At 38.9% G+C, this 19,687-nt stretch overlaps 1 protein-coding gene and 1 long non-coding RNA gene across 3 annotated transcripts; one reads left to right on the top strand and one right to left on the bottom strand.

Moving 5' to 3' along the window:
- The first annotated feature begins 1,381 nt into the window (after window positions 1–1,381).
- On the top strand, window positions 1,382–16,582 carry LOC127000836 (mitochondrial import inner membrane translocase subunit Tim17-B-like). Its single transcript, XM_050864905.1, has 4 exons — window positions 1,382–1,442; window positions 11,055–11,154; window positions 11,552–11,744; window positions 15,004–16,582. Exons 1-4 carry the CDS (start codon window positions 1,417–1,419, stop codon window positions 15,192–15,194), a joined length of 510 nt encoding a protein of 169 aa, XP_050720862.1. The 5' UTR covers window positions 1,382–1,416; the 3' UTR covers window positions 15,195–16,582.
- On the bottom strand, window positions 11,758–15,092 carry LOC127000837 (uncharacterized). Of its 2 annotated transcripts, none has more exons than XR_007754550.1 (3): window positions 14,574–14,997; window positions 14,186–14,337; window positions 11,758–12,424 (listed from the first exon to the last, which is right to left on the bottom strand). It is a non-coding gene; the product is annotated as an uncharacterized LOC127000837 (long non-coding RNA). The 2 variants fall into 2 exon arrangements; XR_007754548.1 differs by lacking the exon at window positions 11,758–12,424 and having other exon boundaries at window positions 12,692–14,337; window positions 14,574–14,728; window positions 14,951–15,092.
- Window positions 16,583–19,687: the final 3,105 nt, after the last annotated feature.

The raw sequence follows: 19,687 nt of genomic DNA, 5'->3' as shown, positions 1-19,687 counted from the left end.
GCAATGTTGCCACATCGTCCAAATTAGCCTCCAATATTTAACGATTTCCGTCCCAAAAACTGCCTCCTGCACCCCAGTAACAAGATTCATTTATAGTTATCGTTAGTTTCTTGTGTCTTTTGGTGATAATTAAGTCTTAAAAATTGGTAAAGGCGATGCTCAGAGTACTGAAATCTGGCACTGATGCACATAAGGGGCTAGAATGGGTACATGGTAAAACTTAAGCTTGAGTCTGATCTTGATGTCACAAATAATTTGGGATTTCTCACTGGTTAGGCCTTTGTAACGACAGCTCCCAATAAAAAGACTATATATTGATTGATTGATTGATTGATTGTTTATTGTTGCATTGATTGATTGATTGATTGTTTATTGTTGCAAGTAAATAACAAAGGAGAAGGGAGGAGCATGCCATCCCAACCCCCAGGCAGGACAGAGTGTTATTATACTAGGTAGCACCATGAAACTAAAAAGATACAATGGTAGGAATGAAGACAATATAGTGATTGATTGATTGATTGTTTATTGTTGCATTGATTGATTGATTGATTGATTGTTTATTGAAATAGGCTCAATTAGCACCATGAAACTATATTAAAAGATACAATTAATGGTAGGGGAAAAGTGCTTTAAAACATAGGCCTTGATATAACGAGGAAGTAAAGAGAAATAACGCAAAAAGAAGGTGTAAAATATAGGAAAGTAAAGGAAAATAAAATATAGAAAATTAATGAAAAGTATAAATGGAAATACTACAGAATAAATAAACAGAAATAAAAGCAAAAGAAGGTGTTAACTATAGGGAAACAAGGGAAAGTAAAAAGAAATAAAGGAGAATAAAGGAAAATAAAGAAAATTACAGGAAAATAAATGGAAATACAGAAGAAATAAACAGAAATAGAGCCAAAAGAAGGTGTTATATAAAATTATAGGAAAACATAGTAAAAGAAAGGGAAATAAAGGAATATAAATGGAAATACAGAAGAAATAAACAGAAATAGAGGCAAAAGAAGGTGTTATATATAGGAAAACATAGTAAAAGAAAGGGAAATAAAGGAGTATAAATGGAAATACAGAAGAAATAAACAGAAATAGAGGCAAAAGAAGGTGTTATATATAAGGAAAACAAGGGAAAATAAAGGAAAATAAATGGAAATACAGAAGAAATAAACAGAAATAGAGGCAAAAGAAGGTGTTATATATAAGGAAAACAAGGGAAAATAAAGGAAAATAAATGGAAATACAGAAGAAATAAACAGAAATAGAAAGGAATAAATGAAAATACAGAAGAAATAAACAGAAATAGAGCCAAAAGAAGATGTTATATATAGGAAAACATAGTAAAATAAAAGGAAATAAAGGAAAATAAGGGAAAATAGCCCTGCGCATATTGTCCTTCCCTTGCCTCATTGCGTCATGGAGGAGTACGCGAGGGAACCGTGGTGAGTGCCCTTATTTTACCTGATAATATGCTTCCCATCACACTGACAGATATCCCTAACTTAAAAATTTCGTCTCTGTAGCCATTAGAACCTTAGACAGAAGAATGAGCAGTGACATGTGTAGGAGTGCAGAGAAATAGGACTTCAAAGATTGTCACAAGTTTCTGTATTTTTTTTATTTTTTTATTTTTATCCCTGGAAATAAGTCTCGTGGTTGGTATTTTTGTTCCCTTTGTGTTGTTGTGGTGGTCGTGTTTGTTTGTTTGTTTGTTGTGGTGGTTGTGTGGATAGGTGAGGGAGGGGGGGGGGGTGTTACGTAAAGGGTGGTTTGCCGGTCACTGTTTAGGAGTGTTGGTTTTTCTCTTGCTTTTTTTTCCACTTCTTCATCCTCTTCTTCTCCTTCTTCTTCTTCTTCTTCTTCTTCTTCTTCTTCTCCTTCTCCTTCTCCTTCTCCTTCTCCTTCTCCTTCTTCTTCTCCTTCTTCTTCTTCTTCTTCTCCTTCTTCTTCTTCTTCTCCTTCTTCTTCTTCTTCTTCTTCATAAACACACTCTTCCAAACCACAAACACAACATGAAGTGGCCGCTCCAAACAAATATACAAACAGATGCAACAATACACAAACACACTTTCACACAGTCATAAATACATGGAACTTGGATTTTATTGATAAGTCTGTTGAACAATTGGTAAATCTTAAGAATAGCGACTCCTAGCGGGTGCGCACTCAGGGCACGGTGTGGTGGTAATTTCAACATTTCTAGCACGTACGACGGGGTTTTGACAAGTGGACAGGTGTGTTTATGTCACATGTTTATGTGATTTTTCCGCGTGGGCTCTTCCCTTTCTTCACCCCGGAGCTCGCAGTCTCATCGCTCATCAACTTAGAAGAAATCGTGAGGCCAGCTTGGAAAAATACACCCCTTGTGACATAAACACGCCTGTCTGTTGTCAAAATCCCATCATACGTGCTTGAAATGTTGTAATTACCAAGCCGCTATTCTTAAGATTTACCGAACAATTATTTTTCTTCGGTATGTAATACTAGCAGTCTTACCACCATTACCACCAACACCAGTGACAACAATAGCACTAACATAAGTCTTGTTAATGCATTGCCTAAATTTGTAATAACAACCGATGAAGTCCTAAATCCTCTCCAATCCCTTAAAACAAATAAGAGTCCAGGACAAGACAGTACATATCCTATACTACTTTAAGAAACAAAGAGCGAAATACTCTCCCCTCTCACAACCATATTCAATATGTCCTTGCGACAAGGCATCATCCCTTCAAATTGGAAAATAGCTAACATAACCATGCAATGTGACCCACCTGTGGGTCGGGTGATTTATTCCTTTGTGGCGGCCTGACCCACCGGTGGTCATTTTGATGCTAATTACTATCCTAATTATCAAATATAGGATGCACCTATTAATATATATATATATATATATATATATATATATATATATATATATATATATATATATATATATATATATATATATATATATATATATTAATTATTCTCTATGGATAAGGCATTAAAGAAAGATAATCAATAAAAAGAATATTGTTTAATGACCATTAACCCCTTCAACACGAGGACGCGTATACAGCATTCTTGCGTGCCCCGTACCATATCTGAGGACGTGCATACTGCGTCCTGGCTCGCTTTCGCCAATATACGAGTTATTTAATCTCTATATTTATGCTTACATCTCAAAATTATCGATTAATTTATGTTTCTTTATGTGCACCATTTAATTCTGCATGTTTTCATATATAATACATGATGATTGTGTTGAGTTTATGGCTGAAAACTTCTTATATTCAATAGCGACATTTGAAATTTGACACGCGCGGCAATCCTGGATACGGCGCGGGGCGCTGTTTTGGCCTGGCCATAGTGAAGGGGTTAAGGACGTAAGCCAAGAGTTACTCTTCGTGGTGCAATCAAAATCAATCAATCATCTTGAAATTGTGTCCACATAATGGCATAATAATGAATGTAGCACTTCTGACCAAATTCAACCTTCTTCATTGAAAAATTATGACTTTATAAAAAATATTTAAAAAATTGCAATTTTTGGAAACCAATGTACTCAGTATATACCTATCATGTAATTTAATTTCATCTTTCTTGGACATGTTCTTTGGTCTTGTCCCTACAATTTTGCTGTAGGAATTCATTCTACATTGATTAACTGATTTTTGACAAGCACTTATTCTCTCAGACATTTTTTTTAACATTCTGAAATGGAAAATTGAGTTTCAGGAAATATTTTGCAAGCTTACAATAAAGATAGGAGAAATTCCTCCAGCCATTATTTAGTTTAGGATATTATGTGCCCAAAATAAAATTTTCAATAAAAGCTGATCATTAGATAGCATTCAAAATAGTTAGGTATTCTTTAAAAAATGACTTTGAAAAAAACGCTTCCTAAAGGTGAGGCATAGGGATGCATGAACCTGTAGAACCATGACAAAATTTGTTACTTTCATTTTGAGGAGCAAGCAATGAGGATTAAAATAAGACTAGAACCACTGTAATTGGTCAATAAATGAGTAAATAGCTCATGAGCGCATTATTACATACTTAATATTGCTCATTGGGGTTATTTTGTGTACATTTTGATATGCCAAGTTAAATATGACTATTTTTGTAGCTATTTCATGTAAATTCTATCTTGCACACATGTTGCAGGCAGTGGTGCCACCCTAGATGCTCAGGCCTCAGAAATGTATGAGTGCAGAATTTTATTTTATTTTGTTTTTTATTTATTTATTTATTTATTTTTACATCCGCCTATGGTGCCGGTAGGCTTGTTTTTGGAGGGGCCTGATAGTATGGCCCAGCCCGTTGTGGCGCAGGCCAGTGTTTATAGTGGCGCCATCTTTCATTGGCTCATGCTGCCCTCCTGGAGCTCATCTTTAATCCTAGAATCTAGTGTCCGAGTTGATGGGTGGTCTTCTGGACAGCATGTGGGTAGTTTTAAGCCACTCGGTGGCGGCTGAAAAATCCCAGCTTGGTGGCACCGGGTGGGAAATGAACTCGCGCTGTCCCGAACATGACGCCGTCACGCTGTCGACTCAGCCACAGCCTCCCAGCTTGCATAAAGAGACAGCAAGGACAAGAAACTGAGAGGGATGAATTAGAGGTGAATGGAGGAAAGCTGGATGAGGTAGAACATTTCTGTTATTTGGGAGATGTTCAGGAGTGGAGAGGACAGTGAGAGTGAGAGTTGCAGCAGCGTGGTTAAAGTGGAGGAAGATGGCTAGTCTGCTTGTGAATCGTAGCATCCCTCTAAAGAGCAGAGCAGGGGTGTACCAAGCATGTATTAGATCAATGATGTTGTATGGAGCAGAAACATGGGCTCTAACTAGAAAATTGATGGAGGTATTGAGAGCAAGTGATCGCAGAATGCTGAGGTTTGTGGCAGGGATCAGGTGGCAAGATAGGGTGTTCAGTGCAGAAGTAGCTAACAGATGTGGAGTAGAGGACCTGGAAACAGTGCTCAGAAGGGAAAGACTCCAATGATTTGGACATGTAAAGAGACCAGGTGAGGATACAGTGCTGGGAGTTGTGGAGAGATTAGAGGTAAAAGGAAGACGACCAGTTGGTAAACCTAGGAAAACGTGGAAGTGTATACAGGAAGACTTGGTATTGATGGGATTGGATGAATACCAGGCAGAAGACAGAGTAGAATGGAGGAGAGCCATAAAGTGTCCAACTGCTCAGGAAGGGTGAAAACGAATGTTAAACGAAATTATGGTGATGGTTTTTTTTTAACGAGTGGTTAAAAATTAAATTTTCCTCAAATATCCCCTATAATTTTCCATCATAGAGTATAAATATCAACAAAAAAAAACATATTAGATCTTCACAATGAAAAAAAAAGAAAGATTTATTTTCTTCCTGTTCACAACAAATCATTATCCTTGGCTTGGAACACATAATGAATTAACAAAAGATGTGCATTCCCATATTTTGAGTTCATTGTTCTCCCTTTGCTTGATATTAGCCATGATGTTTCACATTGAAGCAATCCAGGCACATGAATGGACTACCCTCACAGCCAGCACAAAAGGTTGACACTTTCTTTGCTCTTTTTGCTGCAATTTTCCATCCTTCATTCAGTGAGGAGTCATAATTTGAAGATGGATTGTAGGATTCACCACAAGAATCTTCATCACCAGAGCCATATTCTGGAATGACACTCTTCACCTTCTTCGTGGTAGACAAATCGATGGGTTCCTTTACCAGTAAAAAAAATACAAGTAGAAGTAGTTAATTTACTATATTGTAAGGCAATCAGTTGAACAATTGTAATAACAAATCATATACAGTAGCTTATATTCATATATATGCATATAAAAGCCATATTGATGGCCTGCCCCAAAATAGGTCAGGGTGCAACAGATTCATAAAACATTATATTGTTGCGGCCTGCCCCTATGTGGGTCAGGCTTTCTGCCAGGCGCAATTACGCTCTAAAAGTCACAAGCATAACACCCTCCTCTTCTCTGTGAAACTGGAGATATTCATATTCAAATCATCGCAACATCATGGCGGCGTGGTTGCTGCCAGCCGCAAGATATGTGTGATAAAGTAAAGTAAAGTTTGGGGAATACCCTGTAGCAGCACATGGCCTCGGTGCTCATCTCCGTAGCATTGGCCCTTGACCCTGTGGTGGGAGGGAGCCCATTACCCCAGGACACAGGGCCAGTGTAACATCCGGGTTACCACAATTTACCTTCCCCAGGTTTCCCCAGGTACCCATTTATCGACCAGCCCAAAAGAGAGGATGAACAGCTGGGTGAACTGCACACCGACTGCCCGGGCCGGGATTCGAACCCGGGCCAGTGGAGTAGTAGCCAGGCACGCTGACCATTAGACCATGGAGGTGTATAAGGAGACGAAAAATACCGGGTGATTACAGGCCCATTAGTCTGACTTCAGTAGTAGGTAAGCTACTCGAGAGCTTCATTGGAGACCAAATTGTGAGTTGCCTTGAAAGTCACTCAATATGATGAAAGGCTATCAACACTTGTTCTCTCTTGAGAAACGTCGCCTCCGAGGAAAACTGTTCAAATGTTTTAAAATACCTAATGGCTTAACGAATGTGGACAAATCAAAATTGTTTATAATCAATGATACTTTGCGAACGAGAAATAATGGCACAAAACTTGGGGATTGTTAACGAGAGGGTAGCCTGCTATTTTCTAGACACTGACTGCTTATTTCTGGACAAAATATGGTGCTGTTTATTATGGAGATGCAGTAAACCCTCAATATAACAGACCCACTTGTTACGGATTTTGGATATAACGGACAAGGTGAGAGGGTCAGAAATCCACGGGGACCGACCAAGAATAGTTTTTGAAACAATCTCTCCCGGAAACTACAATAGCGCCTGCTGGCCACCTTGCCCTCCTCCCTTTATCTGCTGTCCCATCCTTCGGTTACTATAGTCTTTTTCAGCCCACCTGAAGAAATATTTTCCTCCTTGTGGTTCCCTTTCAAATGAAGAATGTATTTACACCACAAGAAAGTCTTATGCATTAATCAAGGATGTAAATGTAATGGAAAACAGCCAAGTGTTTGTGAGTGTCGGTACTGACACAGCTCAAGGGGGTCGAAGTTGGCGAAGCCCCCATTAGGTAGGTTAGGTTAAGTTAGGTTTACTTCCTTACTAATGAGACTTTTTATACAACAAAGTGAGGTCATTCTTTATTGATTTATACTATAAGGTGCTGGCTATCATGATCATGTGTTTGAAGATACCCTAAACTTGACAAAACCAAAACCAAGACAAACACTACAGGTCTTGACTCAGAAAATTCATATATGCTTCCTTACTAATGAGACTTTCTATACAAGAAAGGGAGGTCATTCTTTGTTGATTTATACCATAAGGTGCTGGCTATCATGTGTTTGAAGATACCCTAAACTTAACCTAACGTAACCTCCCAAAACCAATACAAACACAATATATATATAGGTCTTGACTCAGAAAATTCATATATGCTTCCTAGTGAGACTTACTACACAAGAAAGTGAGGTCATTCTTTGTTGATTTATATCTTAAGGTGCTGGCTATCATGTGTTTGAAGATACCCTAAACTTAACCTAACAAAACCCATACAGTTACTATAGGTCTTGACTCAGAAAATTCATATATGCTTCGTTACTAATGAGACTTTCTATACAAGAAAGTGAGGTCATTCTATGTTTATTTATACCATAAGGTGCTGGCTCTCATGTATTTGAAGATACCCTAAACTTAACCTAACGTAACCTACCAAAATCAAAACAAACACTATAGGTCTTGACTCAAAAAATTCATATATGCTTCTTTACTAATAAGACTTTCTATACAATAAAGTGAGGTAATTCTTTGTTGATTTATACAATAAGGTGCTGGCTATCATGTGTTTGAAGATACCCTAAACTTAACCTAACGTAACCTACCAAAACCAAAGCAAACACTACAGGTCTTGACTCAGAAAATTCATATATGCTTCCTTACTAATGAGACTTTCTATACAACAAAGTGAGGTCATTCTTTGTTGATTTATACCATAAGGTGCTGGCTATCATGTGTTTGAAGATACCCTAAACTTAACCTAACAAAACCGAAACAGTTACTATAGGTCTTGACTCAGAAAATTCATATATGCTTCCTTATTAATGAAACTTTCTATACAAGAAAGTGAGGTCATTCTTTGTTCTTTTGTACCATAAGATGCTGGCTATCATGTGTTTGAAGATACCCTAAACTTAACCTAATGTAACCTCCCAAAACCAATACAAACACAATATATATATATAGGTCTTGACTCAAAAAATTCATATATGCTTCTTTACTAATAAGACTTTCTTTACAATAAAGTGAGGTCATTCTTTGTTGATTTATACAATAAGGTGCTGGCTATCATGTGTTTGAAGATACCCTAAACTTAACCTAACATAACCTACCAAAACTAAAGCAAACACTACAGGTCTTGACTCAGAAAATTCATATATGCTTCCTTACTAATGAGACTTTCTATACAACAAAGTGAGGTCATTCTTTGTTGATTTATACCATAAGGTGCTGGCTATCATGTCTTTGAAGATACCCTAAACTTAACCTAACAAAACCGAAACAGTTACTATTGATCTTGACTCAAAAAATTCATATATGCTTCCTTATTAATGAAACTTTCTATACAAGAAAGTGAGGTCATTCTTTGTTCTTTTATACCATAAGATGCTGGCTATCATGTGTTTGAAGATACCCTAAACTTAACCTAACATAACCTCCCAAAACCAATACAAACACAATATATATATATATATATATATATATATATATATATATATATATATATATATATATATATATATATATATATATATATATATATATATATATATATATATATAGATATATATATATATATATATATATATATATATATATATATATATATAGGTCTTGACTCAGAAAATTCATATATGCTTCTTAGTGAGACTTACTACACAAGAAAGTGAGGTCATTCTTTGTTGATTTATATCTTAAGGTGCTGGCTATCATGTGTTTGAAGATACCCTAAACTTAACCTAACAAAACCCATACAGTTACTATAGGTCTTGACTCAGAAAATTCATATATGCTTCGTTACTAATGAGACTTTCTATACAAGAAAGTGAGGTCATTCTATGTTTATTTATACCATAAGGTGCTGGCTCTCATGTATTTGAAGATACCCTAAACTTAACCTAACGTAACCTACCAAAATCAAAACAAACACTATAGGTCTTGACTCAAAAAATTCATATATGCTTCTTTACTAATAAGACTTTCTATACAATAAAGTGAGGTAATTCTTTGTTGATTTATACAATAAGGTGCTGGCTATCATGTGTTTGAAGATACCCTAAACTTAACCTAACAAAACCGAAACAGTTACTATAGGTCTTGACTCAGAAAATTCATATATGCTTCCTTATTAATGAGACTTTCTATACAAGAAAGTGAGGTCATTCTATGTTTATTTATACCATAAGGTGCTGGCTCTCATGTATTTGAAGATACCCTAAACTTAACCTAACGTAACCTACCAAAATCAAAACATACACTATAGGTCTTGACTCAAAAAATTCATATATGCTTCTTTACTAATAAGACTTTCTATACCGTAAAGTGAGGTCATTCTTTGTTGATTTATACAATAAGGTGCTGGCTATCATGTGTTTGAAGATACCCTAAACTTAACCTAATGTAACCTACCAAAACCAAAGCAATCACTACAGGTCTTGACTCAGAATATTCATATATGCTTCCTTACTAATGAGACTTTCTATACAACAAAGTGAGGTCATTCTTTGTTGATTTATACCATAAGGTGCTGGCTATCATGTGTTTGAAGATACCCTAAACTTAACTTAACAAAACCGAAACAGTTACTATAGATCTTGACTCAGAAAATTCATATATTCTTCCTTATTAATGAAACTTTCTATACAAGAAAGTGAGGTCATTCTTTGTTCTTTTATACCATAAGATGCTGGGTATCATGTGTTTGAAGATACCCTAAAGTAAACTTAACCTAACCTAACAAAACCCCAAACAGTTACAATAGGTCATGACAGAATTTTTTTATATGCTTCCTTACTAATGAGACTTTTATACAACAAAGTGAGGTCATTCTTCATTGATTTATACCAGTACCTTAACCCACTGACCTGATGACGATGGTGATAAACATTGTCTAGGTTGTGAATGGCAGAATCAGACAGGCTCTGTGATTGACTTGTGCTGTGTAGCTTTAAGTTTCCTATCCACCAAGACATACACTCAGTGCCAAGTAGACCTGTTCATAATTATTGCATTTTATTGACAAGCATAGATAAAGGAAAAGTATCCCCCAGAGTAGGGAGAAAGGCTTGCCAAGCATTTAGGATCTAGCAGTGCCTCCCTGAGCACCAAGGCCATGCTCAGTTGTAAAGCGCACCCCCAACTTTACCCTTACCTGAGTGGCTGCGGGGCCTCCTTTCTTCATTGTTGGATTATTTATTAATATAAAAACCTTGGTTTATATTTACTCTTGCAGACAGTATGAAACTCTTGTACTAACATTCAGATTGAAAATACGTTTCCACATTTCCTCCTGTGAATGTTGCTTAAAACAGCCAGAAGGTTAAGGTTTGAGACTGGTCCACCCTCAAATATTTTTTCACTGGTGCCATTTTTTGACAACCCACTGCCTTTTGAGAGAATTGATGATTGATGATTATTAGCAAATGTGTCACCTGCAGGTAAATTTTAGTGGCTAAATGGATCTTTTTAAGTTTAACTGGTGCATTAGCTTTTTCCCTCCTTTCATTCTCCATACCTAACCCTGTTGCTTCCCTTCATTCTCCATAACCTTTAGTCTTTCAAAATATGCATTCTTTTTATTTATGGCATTTGTCTTTACATTTTTCTCTTCAAAATTTTCACTGCTCCACTTGTCTCATTACCTTCCTTTTACACATTGCACTTCATTCCATTAGTACTGTATCACAATGAAAAAGAATGACTCCAGAGCCCAAAAATTTATCACACCCTTTTTTCTCAACAGCCCATGGCGCATTGTGGACGACTGTGGTGGTGCCTTCACCATGGGGGTCATGGGTGGGGGGCTGTTTCAAGCAGTTAAGGGCTTCAGGAATGCTCCAAGTGTAAGTGTGATATGAAACATTTTCTTGAGTTAGTATTTTTTTATATATATATATTTTCAAGAAATGTTTGGAGCAGGATGATTGTATAATCATGACTGGAGATACTGCATTTATGCTTTTGATGTCAATTTCAAACTATAAATATCATTTACATATTGAGAAAGTACTTTTCAAGTTGTCTTTAAGAATATGCTATTGTGTGCTACTTACTCATTCACATTAACAGTTTGTCTTCAATGAAAAAGATTATTGCATAGCAGCAGCTGCTTCGTAGATGATTTAGCAGGAATAGTAATGTCTTCTCTCCACCAGCGCATGGCCTGTGTTGTATAGCAGTAGCAGTTTAAACATGATCAATGGTAGCTGGGGTAGTAATGTCTTCCCTCCACCATTACAGGGCATCTCCCGGCGCTTCGCTGGAAGTCTAGTGGCAGTGAAGCAGCGTGCCCCAATTGTTGGAGGACAGTTTGCTGTGTGGGGAGGACTCTTTTCCACTATAGACTGCTCACTGGTGTATGTGCGCAAGAAAGAGGACCCTTGGAACTCTATAATTTCTGGAGCAGCAACAGGTGGAATTCTAGCAGCAAGAAGTGAGTGTGTGACACACGTGTGTAAAGTTTAAATGGCTCCATTTAAGGACACTAGAGATCAGTATAATTTAAACCTATAATTTAAAACTAAGATAGTTATAGCACTGCACCAAGAGATCTTAGTGCAGTGAAATTTACTGATAGCCTTTCAAACACTGCCTATTCTTCTCACGTGCCTTGTTTTCCTTTAAGAACAAGGAGGATATAGAAAGGAAAGAGGTTGCATTGATTAGATTTTATTTGTTAAAAGTGACAGTAGAGAAGTATCATGGGAAGGGTAAAAAGCTGTATTCTACATTCATGGGTGTTGAAAAATCTTTTGATAGAGGAGGCAGGTGAGCTTTGTAGGATATTGTGAAAATTGGTGACATATTTTGATATGGTGAAGTGGTATGGCAGTATGAAAAATGGTGCAGTGCAAAGGGGAAGAGCTGGGGGCTAGAATTGGATGATCAAATTAAATGGAGTACATGGATTCACTGAAGGAAGGAAGTTAGATATATATAGGTATATTTTCCTTTTTTCTTGCTTGGCCCGTGGCACTGGAAGGTTTTCTTGATGGGGCCAGGTGGTTGGCCCAGCCTGTTTGTTATCATAGGCAAGTTTTTCATAGTTGCACTGTTCTTGCTAGGCACATGCAGCCCCCAGGAGCTCCATTTGATCCTCTTGAGAGTATTTCACTGAAATGCAGGTTGATGAACATCAGATTCAGCATAAAATATGAAATGGCAGAGATAGTTTAAACATGGGAAGCAGGAGAAAAGTCATTGGGTGTAAATACTTTCTTAAAGAGGAAGGGAAGGGAGAGGTCCAAGAAAACTAGAAAGAAACGATTAGCTACAGTAGTAAACTTCAGAAGTGAGTAGAGTTCAGGGTTGAAGGAATAGTGTTCAGACGCAAGATAGCGAAAGTATTAGCCAGTGACATGGCAAGGGAGGAGGAAAACATGAAAAGACACTTAACCCCTTCGCTACGACCGGGTGAAAACGGCACCCTGCCCTGTATCCGGGCTGGCTGTGCGCGTCAAATTTCAAATGTCGCTTCTGCTTATAACAAGTTTTCAGCCATAGTTTCAAAATAATCATGTATTATATATAAAAACATGCAAAATTTAATGGTGCACATAGAAAAATATAAACTATTAGATAATTTTGAGATGTAAGCATAAATATACAGAGAGATTAACACACACACGAGGGGGGAGGTGGCCACTTGGCAACTCAAAGGAAGAGGAACTCAACAATTCCACACGTACACATTCATTATTTTTGTTATTTTCTGTTAGAATTGATTGTTAGTGTCTTGATTGTTAGTGTCAAGTACAAATGCGCGTAAGACACACTTACGTTATTACACTATAATAACACTGAAAGTCAAATAAGACACTGTATCATATACGGAGTCTCTAGGTAGAGTCAGAACAGAATATGGGATCACTGAGCACCAACTAAAACTAAATGTAATAAAGACGCCAACATAGGCTTCGCCATCAGGACGCCGACGTCGCCATATAGAAAGGGTTAAGAGGGAGAGGGATGGAGACAGCAGGGGAGGAGGTAGGAGGGCCATTTGTGACAGAAGTGAAAGAAGGAACAGAATGAAGGGTCGTACTGCCAAGCTTGATGGGGATCAGGATCAATATAGGGTTCTGTCAAGCAAGACTAGAGCTCTCCTGAGGAGAGCCAGTGAAAGGTATGTCAGTTGTCTCATTGAGGAAATCAACGACCATTTCAATGTGAATGACTTCCACCTGTTTACTGAGCCCTGAAGAAGCTCTGCTCCTAGCCTCCTCCTCAGGTGAGCACAATCAGAACAGCAGATTGCTTCTTCGTGTCGCACATGGTTGGGCTGAGTAGTTTGAGCAGATGTAAACGCCAGACCCTCCAAGTGGGGAAGGAGCATGCAGGTGGTGGATGCTGATTATAGAGGCTGTGGCATAGTTGAGGGGTGGAAAGGCACCTGGTATCAGTAAAATCAATTAAGAGCCACTCAAAGCTGGAGGCAAGGCTAAGATCCACAGGTTGCAGGTGGTCTTGCCTGCCATATGGCAGTCTGGTACCTTTCCTCCTGATGAAGAGGAGGCTGGTCATTCCTATATGGAAATGGAAAGAGGACTGCAACAACTAACATGGTATGATTGTGCTCAGTGTGCCAGGAAGGGTGCCCGCCCATTTATTGCTGATGCAGATTTACAACCGGGTGCCAAAGCTGCAGAGACCTGAGTAGTCTGGGTTTCCATCTGGTAAGTTGACAACTGACTGTACCCTGGCGCTTTACATAATGATGGAACACCAATGTGAGTTTCGACAGGGGATGCTTGTAGCCCAGCAACTGGAAGCTTCTCACCTCAACTTGTCTCCCCTCTAAGAAACTCTAGTACCACATGACAGAGCCTTATATTGCTCCTGATTCTCATAAAACCTGGCAATGTGGCATCTCACTTTTCTCCAGCATCTCCCTCGAGGCAAAACTTGATCTTGTGTGCTCTCCAGTGCACTCCTCTTCAGCTTGAAGAGTTTCACATTTTAAGGTATCTCATAGTTCTACAGGGTCCTGAAGGGTGCTTCAGGTGCCTAGGTAATCCAAGTGGCCCCTGTCAAAAACAAATTGGAAATATAGTCACAAGAAATATCAACAACTCAAGTTGGACAAAGGCCCAAGGATACCCTGAACACACTTCATTACACTCAACAAAAATAACCTTTTTATAATGCATTTACTCAAGTTACATTGTATGAGCAGCATGAAAATTTAGCGTATCATAATCAATCTTATATATGTAACATTTAGAAGCATAAAATGTCAGTACCAAAATCCATAACAGTTTACCTGATAATCCTTGACAGGTCATTTTATCACTGTGTAGGGAAAGTAAAGCTTTGTCTTCTCCTTGCTGGTACACTTGTGCTCTTGAAGGAGATGTCAGGTTCTCATTGGAAACTGAAGTATCCTTCCAAAGTTCAGTCTTGTTTACTCTTCTCTACCTGTAAAGTTTTCAGAGGTAATTTAAGGAGTGCAGAACCTTAATGGCCTGGGTTCTTCATATAACTTTAGGCTCAGCCGGTGGTGAAGCTGCAGTAGTAAATGGCTCTTAAATATGTCTAAACATACTTTTAATTTGACTTGAATTAACAAGTTAAGAGATACGTAGGATTTGAATGGGTTCACCCACACAGGCATGCATAAAAATTTGTTTAAGCAGGTACCTCTACATAGTAAAGGCACTAATCACTGTCTCCTTTGTTTTTTTCTAATTCAGGTGGAGTTGCAGCAATGGCAGGGAGTGCAGTGATTGGAGGGATGCTTCTGGCAATGATTGAGGGCGTTGGCATCCTGCTGACACGCTTCACATCTGAGCAGTTCAAGCCACAGGCCCCAGGAGAGATGAGTGACCCCTCAGTGCTTGGACCTCCACAGACTATCCTAAATACAGAAGCAAACTATCAGTAGCAGTGTTAGTTTCTTTTAACTTTTTGAGATTTTGTATTTGGAGGAAACTGAACTAAGTTATTAATGTGAGTGATCTGACATCATTAGCTCAAGAAGATATCTTTATTGTGCCACACATGCAATTTTGCCTTAAATGCTGAAAGAAATTAATTATATTGTTTTGAGTGTATGACAAATAATTTGCATGATACCAAGAAAGCAAGGGCAACATCATCTAAAGGTGGCAACAAGTCTCATGACAAGGTGGCAAAAAACTCACCATAAAATTTAATGTACTCCCTTATGGCTCACTCAGGGGTATGAGGCAACCCCTCAGTCATTCCTGGCTGTGTAGTGAGGGTAGAGTGGGTGACATGCTGCATAGTGAAACATCCAAGATGTTAATACACACTACTGTAAACAAAATGATAAAAAGTGAGTCGTGCACAACAAAAACCTGGTCATAAATAAGAAAGACCCTAGTGTGACAAACACCATAATTTTTGTTTTATGATAAACCACCAGAAATGTTGTCAGCAATCAGGCAGACATGTTGGTAGACGCAGGTTTAGTGGTAAATTGTGATGGTATTGTGTCTTGATTGTATGTTAGGAAAACTGGAGGTGGCATCTTCTGCATGTAATGTGGGCTCTCTCCTTGACAGTTATGACATACATATTCAAGGGAAGGAAAGATTGCTCAGTGCAATTGACCACACTACATTCACACTCCCTGATGTATTGATAATGATTAAGGAAATTCTAATTTGTTGAGCAGGTCACCAAAGTAAAATAAGGATTCCACTTTCTTCATCACTGCACTGAGACACTGGGCTGATGCCAATAACTGGGATTTTTTTTTCTACTCAGTCCCTTTATAAGCATTAATTTATCATAGGAGTAAGTATTTTTACCTATAAGATTTATTATGTAATACCATTGTGCTGATAAATTATAATGAGGGACACTGGTGGTTGGCTTCAGTCCACTGGCAACATAGTTTGAAAAAAGTGTATGAATATTCTCCTATTAAAGGCATTTTCTTGTAAAAGGTGCACAGCACTATCCAATTGCCTCACAGGACTCATTTGAGGTGGAGTTCAGTGCTTGCTCCTGAAGCAAAGTGAAAAAGGCCTGTACTAGGATAGGGAAAGACTGAGGAGGCAGTTTGTTTATGTCAGTCTCCTACCCAAAGGGAACTTAATGTAGCTGTCATGATAGTTTATAAGGAATATTTCTGAATTCTCAGGTGATGCAATGATGCTGTTGATCTCCCTTTGCAGCGTTTCCTGAGGAATATGATGTACAGTGTTGATCTTGTAAATACAAGTGTGTAGATGAATGAAAGGGCGAAAGATGTACTAAAGATGTTTGTGAAATGTATAGCATAAATATAGCCTTGTTTTTTTATTTGGTTTGTTTTACTTCTATCCTGTTCCTTAGAAGTATCTATTCAATGTCATGTCCGTCAGCAACATATGCGCACTTTGAGTCTGGCTGCTGGAGGGCACTAGTGAAGGAGAGCTATACTGTTGCCACCTTTGCCTAAACCAATTGTCAATATACCTTTATCTGACCTTACAAAACACGTAAGATTTAATTCCTAATAATTTTAATTAATTGACGGCAGATCGGCTCTGGAGTCCCTATTCAGCAATAAGCCCGAGTATCACATTCTTGTAACAGCGTGTAAACATTTAATACAGTCGAGTGTCAAGGCAGCGGAGTATTCTGTCAAGCTGTACTGGCTGCCATCCCATGTGGGCATTGAATGCAACGACACGGCTGACAAAATAGCAAAATCGGCCTGCGATAAAGAGCATATTGACATTGTGTGTCCCATGTAAATACGGCAAATAAGGTCAATAATAAAGTCAAGGCAGGATAAGGTCGGATCGTTCAGAAGGGCGGAGATGTATGACTCCAGCCCAACTCTCCAGCACTACATGCACGTGAGTCAACACACAGACGTCACATCCGGCAGAGGTGGTGATAGTGTGCATGACACTGTTATGATGAGACTAAGGCTAGGCTATAAGTATTATTGGGAGCTTGGGCTTCCAGTAAATGATGAATTTAAAAAATGTGGCATATGTGGACAGAACGACTCTCACACACTAACCCATTATGTACTGAATTGCCCCTCCCTCTCTAAATATAGAAACAACTTTATACACGATGTCAAGGAACAGTGTGGATGATAAATAATAATAAGGTTAGGGAAATTCTCTGTAAATACAAATCTTTCACTCCCTGAGTCTAAAATTGTGTGTGTGTGTGCGTTTAAGAATGTACAGACTCATTTGTATTATGTAGGGGCTGTACCACTATCATAGAGGAAATCATATGTAATGAGTTTGTGTATGCCAGTGTTCTTTGTGTGTTGCTGGTCCTACTTGACTGTTTGTAAGGTCATAGTATGTGTGTGTGTGTGTGTGTGTGTGTGTGTGTGAATAATGAATTGTTTATGCACTGCCTAATGCCAACAATATGTATGTTCTATTTTCTATGCACTTAAGAGTACGCCACAGTAGGGAACTGTAATTTAGGGGTGCAAGCAGAAATCTGCCTCATCCATTTGACTGTAATTTGTCAATAAACCAAACCAAACCAAACCAAACCAAACTCTCTCTCTCTCTCTCTCTCTCTCTCTCTCTCTCTCTCTCTCTCTCTCTCTCTCTCTCTCGAGGAGATGAGCGGGGCGGGACTTGTCTCGCGCACAGCGCCTTTAAGTTTTAGCCAAGTTTACCCTAAATTTACTCTTATAAGTGCTTCATTATCCACATGCGACACCAAATCATATTTTTGCCCATTAGGTCGGGGTCTCAAACATCCACTGCCAAAATAACATCCTTGTCCGACGCTTTGTTAAAGTTTTATTTGCGAAAAACAGGGGAACACGACCCCTGAAACCTTTAGTAGTGTTGGGCGTATTCAATAATGATAAGAGTATATATTAGTTGAGAAAGAGGTTAACAAATTAGTAATGCTACATCTAATGCAAATCCACGAGACGCTATTGCTAACCTGCCCAGCGTAAATCAGCCTGGACTCATGAAACTGACATGGAACCAGCCACCGTGCTCGAACCCATCACGTCACGAATCACATTGCACGACCCTCTGCTCCTTTATACTTCACAGCCGTACAGCAGAGTCAACAAGGCGTTTGAAACAGTAAGGACCAGAGATGTCCACAGCGCCCGTATCTACACACAAAAGCAGCAAGAAATGAATGGGTTGTCGTTTGTGTACATTTGTAACGCTGTTGGTGAGCCGGTCGAAACAATGAACCATGGGGAGGGAAAGCGATCATTGTGTGCTTGTTTGCGAGTGTCGTGTGTGTTCCTTGTTAGCGTCGTCTTATGTTTGTGAGTGATGCAAGTTCTGTAAGTGTAAATGAAATGGCAAAGAAGGCTCTGTGTGTAAGTAAGTGACGTTTCTCGAGGTTTTGGAGTACCTTCACCGAGTTTAAACCAGTGCAGTGTTTGTGTTGTTGGGCGTGAAGGGTGATTGGGCAACTCGGGTACTGGGAAAGGCTCGTCCGAAATTAAGAACATATACTAAATGGAAAACGCTCCAAAGCAAGTAAAGATAAACTAAGAGCAAATTTAAAAAAACGGCGTTGTGTATATATAGATCCACTTAGCTGCGAGCTGGGAGGGGCGAGGGAAGGGAGGCTGTACACATCCACACTCGGCGAGGGCCAGCAGCCAACTGAGAACAAGGAACTGCTGACCTCTGCGTTCCGTTGCTATTGTTGTACACGCATATTTATTTTCGAGTATTCCATTCTAAGCTTTATTTATTTACTCATTTATTTCTTGTTACATTTACCACAGCTGCATGATTCTTTACTGTCTTCTCAAAAAGCACACTTTATTAAACACGTTCTCTCTCTCTCTCTCTCTCTCTCTCTCTCTCTCTCTCTCTCTCTCTCTCTCGCCTTCACGGTAAGAGGTGTAAATAACACAGCACTGCTTGTGTCTGATTGGGAACAATAAAACTCCACTCAAGGGTTCTGGTAAGGATATATTTGGAAAGTTTCATCTTTGCTTCGCCCGGCCCTGCTGAGCGGGTCCTGATGGTGGTCTCATGCAGCTTTGGCGGCCCTGCGGGGAAGGGGTCGCCCCGTTGTCCCACCGCTGGCGCGTGGCGATAAATACAGTGCTTCCCTGCCTCCGACTCCTCCATCTCGAGAACCATGTGAAGGTTGGAACCGGACCCAGCTGCTCCTTGGTTCCTCCTCGCTGGGTGAAGGGAGGTGGATGGGAGGGAGGAGAGGAGGGAGGGGGGTGAGGGACGTCAGCTTGAGCGACGTCTTCAGCGAGAGATTTTTTGTGCCTCGCTGGAGTGGACCAAATATCAAAGATTATCCTATAGTAATATTCCCTTTGCACACTTTACATTTTCCTTCAGGTTGTTTCCTAACCAAAGTAATCACACATTAATTAAGAACATTTTTTTTTTACTGAGAATCGTAATTGCCCCTCCCGTATACCAAATCAAAATCCAA

This window comes from Eriocheir sinensis, chromosome 2, assembly GCF_024679095.1.
Source record: "Eriocheir sinensis breed Jianghai 21 chromosome 2, ASM2467909v1, whole genome shotgun sequence".
Lineage (NCBI taxonomy): Eukaryota > Metazoa > Arthropoda > Malacostraca > Decapoda > Varunidae > Eriocheir > Eriocheir sinensis.
This window is presented reverse-complemented; position numbering and strand designations above follow the sequence as displayed.